This window comes from Vicia villosa, unplaced genomic scaffold (assembly GCF_029867415.1).
Source record: "Vicia villosa cultivar HV-30 ecotype Madison, WI unplaced genomic scaffold, Vvil1.0 ctg.001657F_1_1, whole genome shotgun sequence".
NCBI classification, from domain to species: Eukaryota; Viridiplantae; Streptophyta; class Magnoliopsida; order Fabales; family Fabaceae; genus Vicia; species Vicia villosa.
Window position 1 is genome coordinate 263,611 of NW_026705689.1, and position 10,037 is coordinate 273,647.

The 10,037-nt window shown below is 38.3% G+C and overlaps 1 protein-coding gene across 1 annotated transcript; it reads right to left on the bottom strand.

The window, feature by feature from the left end:
- Positions 1-8,195: 8,195 nt before the first annotated feature.
- Positions 8,196-9,441, bottom strand: LOC131636176 (cytochrome b6-like). Its single transcript, XM_058906830.1, has 3 exons — positions 9,334-9,441; positions 8,680-8,833; positions 8,196-8,383 (listed from the first exon to the last, which is right to left on the bottom strand). The coding sequence occupies exons 1-3, from the start codon at positions 9,439-9,441 to the stop codon at positions 8,196-8,198; spliced, it is 450 nt and encodes a 149-aa protein (XP_058762813.1).
- Positions 9,442-10,037: the final 596 nt, after the last annotated feature.

Here is a 10,037-nt window from a genome sequence, read left to right on the forward strand (position 1 = left end):
GGCAAAAAAAGAATTAGATTCAGAGACTAACCTTTCATCGACAATATTCAATTCACGAACACCTTCCTCCATTTCCAAATCAATTTCCCCAAACATCTCCTTGTTCCAACTTCTAAGTTTATCTTTAAGAAGCCTAAGCTTTTATTTTAGAACAAAATCACTTCTTCCTTCCATCTTCATACTTTTCCATTCTTTCGCTACAAAATAAATGAAAGAGTCAAAAGAAAACCATTCATTATTGAATTTAAACGGCTTAGGTCCCCAATTCAAATGGTCCGTCATTATCCAAATTAGACAATGATTCGAAATGTCCCTATCCCCGATAAATTGACCGACTACTTCCCATCTATTCACAATGTTACTAGATTAGAGAAATCGATCTATTCTACTCATCGCCTTACCATCCCCACCAAACCATGAGAACTTTTTCCCTTTGCACGGAATGTCCACCAACAATGTTTTATCAATAAACTCCAAAAAAAGCTCCTCTTCTTTATGGTTCACCGACAAAGCCCTCCTTTCCTTTCACTACTATTTTTAATAGCATTAAAATCCCCTCCCATGATCCATTCTCCATCTTTGAAAGACTCCTTCAAGGCTAACAAGTCATTCCACAAACATTTCTTCTTGCTCAACACACAAGACGAATAAATATTAACAATGTAGTAAAGATTATCCTTCCAACAAACATTTATTCCCAAAAAACCTTCCCCTTTAAAACTACTCAAGACCTCCACATTAATCGGATTCCATAAAGTTAATAAACCTTCCGATCTTCCCGAAGAATTGGTGAAGGAATAACAAACTTCCGAAGAAAACCAAAAACTTCTAGCCTTCACTTCATCCATAATAGTAATTTTAGTTTCTTGTAACAAAAACACATCGGCGTTTCCTTTTTTGATCAATGAACTAATTCTCCTACATTTGAGAGTGTTCACTCCCCCTCTTTTATTCAATGACCCGATTATCATTTAACAACTGTTTGATTCTCCTTCAACCCTTCCCCGATTTTACCTTCCCCTTGTTCCAAACATTCAATCCTACTAACAAGTTTGTCCCGACCCTCCGCATCCACCACCCCCAAAGCTACAATTTCCGACCACAATTTCCCACCTATATCATTCTCCAAAAATTTCCATTGTCTTTCATTACTTCTAATAATATCGGATTCCGCTAAATGAGCACCATAGTACCCCGAAGCCTTCCCACTGTTCACACTAGCACACTCGGCTGCTGCAGTTACCCCCAATGTTCCTTTCACCTTACGCCGCCTATACAACAAGTTAATTTTGTCCTTAACTATCTCCTTAGCAATTCTTTCTTGCCTTATATCTTTCCGCCCCCTGTAACCATACTGTGAGCATATCCACCATTGTCACAGCCATAACAATCCTTAACACTTTTCAATTTCAGCTTTTTTGTACCCTGTTCAACTCTATTACGCCTAGTAAAAAACAATGGATAGTTAACCGCCTATTGCAGCAAAGGCATTTCCCGAATCACTTCTGCAGCCTTCTCCTCTGAGTTCCTATCTTGTTTCAATTCAAATTCGGAATGACATCTAGGTAATTCAGTGTCGAACTTCCCGTCCCCCGATTGGGAAACCACCAGAGTAACATCGTCGACTCTGATCTCCCCTCTATTTACGGTTGACCTGCCATTACCTCCTACTCCTATTTTAGACATTAACTCCACACCTTTCGTAGGCTCTTCCTTTATGCTATGATGATTCGAAAATTGTTCAATTGTATCCCCAGAGAAAACAGTCTCCAAATCTTCCTCCCCTTCACCATTAGCTTCTCCCCTAATGTTTGTTGAAAAATACGAAGATGAACTCTCAGCCGTGAAAGATTTCGACCTGTTTGTGTTAGTACAAAACCGACCGACAGCATCTTCCCTTATTGTTAAATTAAATTTCTTTCCATCAATGTTATCCCAAAGAGAGTCCGGAACCTCAAATTCCAACTTCACCTTCACCATAATCCTCGCCACATCGAAAGCCTCACCTTTCGTCGTATGTTCATCAACACAAATGAAGGAGCCCCACAATTCAGCTAATGCAACAAAAAAATCTGATTGCCGTACATGCCCAGGAATGCCGTAGATTCTGATCCACACATCTCTACTGTCATCAATTGCCTCTTCCTCCCACTTCTTTATTTCACTAAACCAATTCTTCCACCAAGTTCCACCATATTCTAATAAAGCCTCAATAAAACCGCCCTTCAATTCCTCTAACAAACACATATTACCTCCCAAGGGAGTAACTTTCACCGCGTACACTCTTTCCATCTCCATGTACATTTGAATGTTATAAGCACTCCTTGGTATAATGAATTTGCCAACATAAGCCCTGCTAAACCTCATCCTATCATTATCCTTGGACTTGAAGCATAACTGAGAAGTTGTTCCTGCATAATAGCCTGCAATATCACTGCATGTACCACCTGCTTTCTCAGACCCTTCCTCCACCACCTTTGTAAAAGATTTGTGATCCCTTCTTGTCTCCACCCATCCATTACTTTTGCCCAGGAACCATCTCTGATTCAGATTGAAAACGGCATTGTTGGAATTCCGAACGCCTGAATGTGTTACCTCCTTAAACGAAATACCCCTCTGAAAACGGGGAAGATTAACATGAATCTTCTTCCCCGCAATAAAAATATTATCCAAATGCACAACTAACAATTTCCCGTCGACCACCTCTACGAACCTTGCAAACCCGAAACTTCTTCCTAACTTATTTCTCCTTGGAGATATAGACACCTCCACCATATTTCCATTGCAACCAAAAAGAACAAAAAGGTCTTTCGCATTTGAAGATTCGGGGAATTCCGATACATATAAAGACGTAACCTCCTTTTGAGTCAAAGGTTGATTACGGCCAGCACCTCCCAATGGGAAAGTATCCCACTCTGTCATCTTCCATCTCCTTGTTCGACCTATTTGAACAGTTCTCCAACCACCTTCCTCCACAAAGCGCCGCCCACCACTCATCCGAGAGAAGAGATTAGGTCCTAAAACAGAAAAGCCCTAAATCCCTAAAGCCTTAAAACCAACGGAACCCAACGAAACCACCAGCGAGTAGGCGGAAAAAGCTGGGCACGAAACGAAGACCGACGAAATCCGAAAAGCCCTAAATCAGAATCGACAAGCACCTCCTCAATAAGGTTCCTGAACCCTAAAGCCAGAAATTTAAACCAAAATCAAGGAGATGTGTGATGCCTTTCTAGGAGCCTCGACGGATTCCACCGAAAAGAACTAAGAAGTTGTTCGAGAGTCACCGAAAATCGCCCTCCATTAGAAGACGTGAGTTGGTTACTATGCCAAACTTTTATCTAGTAGACAAGACAAAAGAATTTTTAAAATTTTTTAGCTAACAATAATAATTTTTTTTTCCACACTAGAAAGATCAAATATAACGAGTTACTTAAATAATAATAATAATAATAACAATAATAATATTTGAGACAATATATATATATATATATATATATATATATATATATATATATATATATATATATATATATATATATATATATATATATATATATATATATATATATATATATATATATATATATATATATATTGAGTTAGTAAAGTAACTCAAATAATATGCATTAGTTGAGTTTTTTTTTTTGACAAGGCATTAGTTGAGTTTAATTAGTACAATTTGCATGTTCAGAATTCAAGGTTTATCGCTAGCATTTGTTTATATTTATACATCATTGTAAATAAATTTTTAATATTTATAAATTAATCATTTTTAAAACATTATTATAAATATTTTATAAATATCAGATTCAAAATTAAGTTGTTTCTATTCGACTTAGTATTATTAGAATAGATTTTATATAATATTTTAAAATATTTTCATTAACTTAAGTATATAAGCTTACATTAATTATTTTTTATGTATTTAAATGTGCTATGATAAATATAATCGAATAAAATGTCATGTAAAGTCATAATCTTTAGAATGTTATGTTAAATATTATAATAATTTTTTTAGTTCAAAAAGTAGAATTTAATTTCAACACCTGTTAAACTATTTAAACATATGAAATATTAGAGTTTGACCTAATTCATCTTTACAAAATTAGTTAGTAAGGTAGAAAGTGTCTCTATATATACTCTTTTAATGATGTATCTCCAATCAATGTGAGATTTTTAAATCTTCCTAATATGTAACATTATTTATTTAAATTAATATAAAATAAGTCTTTAATGAACAAACATATCATATCTAATTTTTAAACCATCATATTTAATGGTGTAAAGTTTTTGTTCAGACTGTCTAAAATTCCTGACTCCGCCACTGTATCATACTTAATTTTAAAACCATCATACTTATGCTCGAAAATAAACTTATAATTTATAATAGAGTAGACTTGAAATTTTATTTTTTTATCACACAATTTAGGTTTTTTCTTTGGCCACCTCCCTATGGGGGTCACCCCCAGCGAAAATCCCAAAATACCCCTGCTTCGGAAATGAACTTCCGAAGCGCTTTTTTATTTTAAAAAATTTCCTTAATTCGGAAGTGCATCTCCGAAAACACCCCATGGGGGTGCCTTCGGAGATGAACTTCCGAAAACACCTCATGGGGGGTGTCTTCGGAAATGAACTTCCGAATTATGCAGAAACTGTGTTTTTTTTTATGTTTTTTCATAACAGTCTCGCATTTTAATTAAACGCAAACGCCAAATAAAATAAGCAATAGATAAACTGAAAATACTAATATGATAAATAAAAAAAAATACTAATCCGATGAAAATAATATATACAATCCGAAAATAATAATAATACTGTGCGGAATATACAATCCGAAATCAAAAAATAAATAAACCCGACCACTACTGGGTATGCCTAACCCTCTCACCCTGGGCCCTCCTCTGCCGCCTGTACCCCGCCGCACGGCCCGCATCAGTGACGATCATCTCCATCACGGCGACTGCCTCTGGACCGCCCTGATCAACGATACCTCGATCCAACGCGTCCCGCCCAAGCATCGATATCCGCTGGCAGATCGGCATGAGATCAATGGCGTGATCATCCTCGGCCTGCTGGTTCTCCAGGATCTCCTCGTGTGCTGGCATAGGAGCGCCGGGAATGTCGGGTCTCAGAAGAGGATATGACACCCGGTAGAACCATGTGACGTATCCCTCCTCACTGTGCCAGTCCTGGGTGACCCGAGTGAGACGGTACTCCAACGGTACCACATGATCCTCCCAATGCTCCCATATGGCAGTGAGTTGCACTCGGGTCACAGTGTCGGGAGCAGCCTCAAAGGGTGACCTGGGTATCCGCTGCACGAATCCGAACTGACGCATGCACCGCTCAGGGAGATATCGAACCATGATGCCGGTCCCGCATGCCAACCAGCCTGAATATAGAGCAATGCCGTCAAAGGGGACAATCTGAGCGTAGTCGACGAACGGCCTCCAGGTGACGTCGTCGTGCATCATGCGGTCCAAGTACAGACGGTATGGTCCCACCGCATCGTTCCCCCTCTGGAGAGCGTATTTGGCGGCCCTGGGCATGGCGTCCACGTACGCAGGATCTATGTGAAAGCCGTGGATGCGGGAGAAGTAGGAGATGATCCAGCTCTGAAACAGAAACAAGATAATGTATTAAAATTAAATACGAAACATATATAAATAAATAAATATGATAATGTATTAAAATAAAACGTACCGTAAGCAGTGTGCAGGATCCGACCAACTGCCTCGTCCTCCAATTGGAGGCCTCATTCAGCTTCTGGTAGAGATATGCCAGAGTAGCTGACCCCCAGTTCCACTGGTGAACGGTATCCAGGTCCATGAAATAGCGGAGGTAGGCCACGTCGACGTACCTGGCACTCTTGTCCACAAAGCATGCAGCGCCTACCACATGCATGTACCCGCACCGGAGAGCGCAGCCGCGGTGGTACTCCCTGAATAGGTCGTTACCCTCCTGCTCGGCCTCGGCCGCCGCGTCCAGGTGGAACTCAAAATAGATGCTCGGTGTAGTGAACCGGACATGAGACCCACAAGTCGTGACGCACTCAAAGTGAGCAACCTCGTGCGGCAGGCCCAAATAGTGCATCATCCACTCAATGGCCTCGACCCTCTGGATCCTGGAGTGGTCCAACAGCGGCCCCCTAATAGGCAGGTGGAGAAGACACTGGACGTCATGCAAGGTGATCGTCAACTCCCCCACCGGCAAGTGGAAAGAAGACGTCTCCTTGTGCCAGCGCTCCACAAATGCCCCCTGCATGCCGGTGCTGATGGTGGTGTACCCGGTCATGCAGAGCCCGCAAAGCCCTGAACCTCGCACATGGTCGTTAAACCACTGAGCTGCTGGTTTAAACAGACCGAAAATCTTCCTGGAGTGGTTCACCATTTTCAATGGCTCTCTCTCCTGTTACAAAAAAAACAAATAAGCGAGAAATAAACGGTAAAATTATAAAAAATGGTGACAAATAAACGGCTAAGTTAAAAAAAATACCTCTCCCTCCCAGATCCGCCGAGCGACGTGATCCTGGTAGTGAATCAGCAGGGAAGTGTCAAAAGGCCCTCCCGGATAGCTATCCACCTCCTGCTCCTCCTGCTCCTCCTCCTCCCCGACTGGAGGGTCAACATCCGGTATGACCTCCTCCTCCTCCTCATCCTCATCCTCCTCCTCTCGCTGGCGGGAAGAAGATACCCGAGCCAGCCTACTCCTAGAGCCTGAAGCAGATGAACTCTCCACCAAGTCCTGTGGAACGTGCACACGGCGTCCCCGACCCCGCCCGCGTGTCGACGCCAGCTGCGCCGCCGCCCGCTCGCGTCTAGCCGACGCAGTCTGCGACTCCCTGCCCTGTCTGATGCGTGCTGGTTGGTTGCCTGACATGTTCCTGTAAACAATCGAAATCGATTAATATGCGAGACAAATGAAAAAACAAAAAAAATGCACTTCTGATACAGTTCGGAAGTTCATTTCCGAAACTGGGATGGAGGTGTTTTCGGAAATGAACTTCCGAAACACCCCTGCGCAGAGCTTTTCTGCAACCTACAATGGCAGACCCCAAAATCAAACTTTAAACCTATGTCTACACATTCTAAACATCCTAAATACCAGTACCAACCTAACCTAATACATATTTTCCTATTTGTAAACACCCTAATATCAATTTTAAGCATAGATCTAAAACTCATAATGCTTACCGATTGAAGAGGTTGGAGTGCTTTTTAATGTAGTATAGGAAGCTTGTTGGAGCCTTTGATGTTGCCTTGGAAGTCTTTTAACAAAATTTCGCCTTTGGTGTTGTTTGATGTTGGATTAGGGTAAATGAATGGGGGAGGGGGAGTGTTATGCTTAATCTGCAGAACGCGCATTGTTTCGGAAGTTCATTTTCGAAATGCAGTTTTCGGAAATGAACTTCCGAAATGAGACAATTTTTTTAAAAAAAAAGGCGCTTTCGGAGATGAACTTCCGAAAACACCTTTTTTATGCAGTTCGGAAGTTCATGTCCGAAGTCAGGGGTAGTTTGGGTTTTTCACCAGAGGTTAACTAGAAGGTTGGGAGGTTGGCAAAGAAATTTTCACAATTTATTGTCTACAACATAATTGACGATATTGAAAAGGGATCATTTTGTTAGTAGTTTATTTTGGAATGGAATTAACTACTTTAATTTTTAATTTTTTTAGTAAACTATGATCATTACAGCTTACAAGTCTACTTATAGTGTCTAATCCACATTTAACTAAAACTACACTTGCACATAGCTTGTGTTTTGTAAGTAACTAACTCATAGCTCTACTATTTTAACCAAGTAACAACCTTGTAAACTACGTTATAACTGTGTTGCATTTTCACTGCCTTGATTGCAAGCTTCATTGCCTTGATGTAATATCCAACCACAAGATGAAGGTTAGTTAATGACTACAATCTTTAATTTGGTTAAAAATGTATGAAAGTGTTGAGGCAACATTGGATTGGTAAAGATATCAATTAACTGATCTTTTGAAGTCACTGGCAAGAATTTCATTATCTTTTCTCTAACCATATGACAATTAATCTCTAAATGTTTTTTTTTCCTTAAAAACTGGATTGGTAAGAATATATGATGTAATTTAAGGTAATTTAGGTTGTAATTGAGGTTCTAGGTTGCTTATGAACCAAAAAACTATTAAATATCTCATAAGGCATTGTGAAATTTGGCAAACCTAGACACCAAAGGATGCAGTCAATACACCCAAAACTACACCTGTAACCCAAGTCAATTCGCGAGGTTTTTTAAAACCATCAGTGAGATACACGTGAAATACCTGCAAGATCATCATTAAGACCATCATACTTGCTGACCATCGATGAACTGATCGGATTAACCAACCAAAGTTAGCCTCAGTCATTAGACCATCTCCAATGGTAGTTTTTTCTATTGAGTTCTCCACTTGTACCATTAATTTAATAATTAAATAAATTCACCATTAAATATTTAAAAAATTTGTCATGTCATAATAGAGTTGCATTGCAATGCAACAACTAAAAGATTGTAGTACCCAATCAAATCAAGTTATGAGGTAAAGTTGTGGGACCCATATCAGATTTTTATTAAAGTTAAAATTAAATAAATTCTTTTAATATGATGTGGCTTAGTGGGTCCCATAAAGAACTCAAATGTAAGTTGCACCATTGGAGATGCTCTTATATATTGAACAGAAACAAAAGCCTCCGTAACGGTTGGACGATAATAAAAAGTCATAGCAAAACCCGTCGCTACTTGGACTAAAAAACAAGTAAGTGTAATTCCTCCTAAACAATAAAATATATTGACATGAGGAGGGAACCATGCTTCGACTAACTAACTGATTTAAGGATCTAAAGTTAAGGTGAGAAAATCTTATATTCCATAGCCAACTCTTATTATATTCTAAAATTTCTTGGAAGCATTCTACTTTCGCAATGTTAATAATTGTGTTAAAGGTCTTGTTCTTTGCAAGTGGTTACCACAAGACAAGCATATTGCATGATAATATAGCTAAAAAGCTTCATTATTCATGATATGTATAACCCTTTCTCCATGAGTTGACTAACAGTGAATAAATTACATTTCATTTAAGGTACAAACAAACACTTCCTCAATGATTGATGATTTTCCATCATTCCTCTTGAACACCATTTTACGAATATTCGAGCTTGCAGTGCCTGAACTTTTTCTTGCATTCCATTTCTTGCAAGAATTCTAAATTCACGTGCTTTTAATGACTCTAAGTGATCTTCCATCTTTTTAGTCGTTAAGGTGCAAAATTTTAGAATAATAATAATCACTTGATCAAAATAAAGAGTGATTATTCCTATAACCTTTTCAATCACCATATTGTTAGCCATCACTTCACCATAACTCTTTATAGTGTGTACTAGGCCTTCAATTTTTGAGGCATAAACTGCAACTATTTCATTCTTTTCCATTTTTCAGTAATTTATATTGTGTTATGAGAGATTGTAACTTCACATTAGTCACATTGTCATCTCCTTCATGGTATATGATCAAAATATTTTGTGTCTCCTTTGCATTCTTAGTATAAGAGATTTTATCAAAATTCATGCATCTACAACTGGCTGAATTGAGTCCATAGATTTGTAATTGTTTTTCTTTTCTTCTCTATGTGATTTTTTCTTGACTTATGTTGCATTTGCAGAGAATTCTTGAACTTTATTATCTACCACCACAAGTGTATCTTGATAACCAAACAAGACTTTCATCTGTTTATACCATTTTCCAATTTTTATCGTCAAGACTTTCAAGTGAAAATAATATTAACTTACAAATAATAGTTAAAATATTCAAAAATGTTTATTTATTGAATAATTTTAAGTGCAATCAAGTGAATTGAATTAATTTGATTTGCTCTTCATATCAATTTATTCTATTCAATTTTTGTTTTAAAATATCTTTAAAAAATTGAATTAAGATATATATTCTCAAAAACAATTTTAATTTTAGGCAATTAATATGATCGGTAACAGAGTTTTTCTATGCCAACGAGAAACATCAATTTAGTCAA

Coding starts and splice junctions, on each gene's coding strand:
- LOC131636176 (XM_058906830.1), bottom strand. CDS start 9,441: ATGGAAAAGAATGAAATAGTTGCAGTTTATGCCTCAAAAATTGAAGGC. Junction 8,834..9,333: donor ACAATATGGTGATTGAAAAG/GTTATAGGAATA, acceptor TAAATCAGTTAG/TTAGTCGAAGCATGGTTCCC. Junction 8,384..8,679: donor TTTTGTTTCTGTTCAATATA/TAAGAGCATCTC, acceptor TTGGAGATGGTC/TAATGACTGAGGCTAACTTT.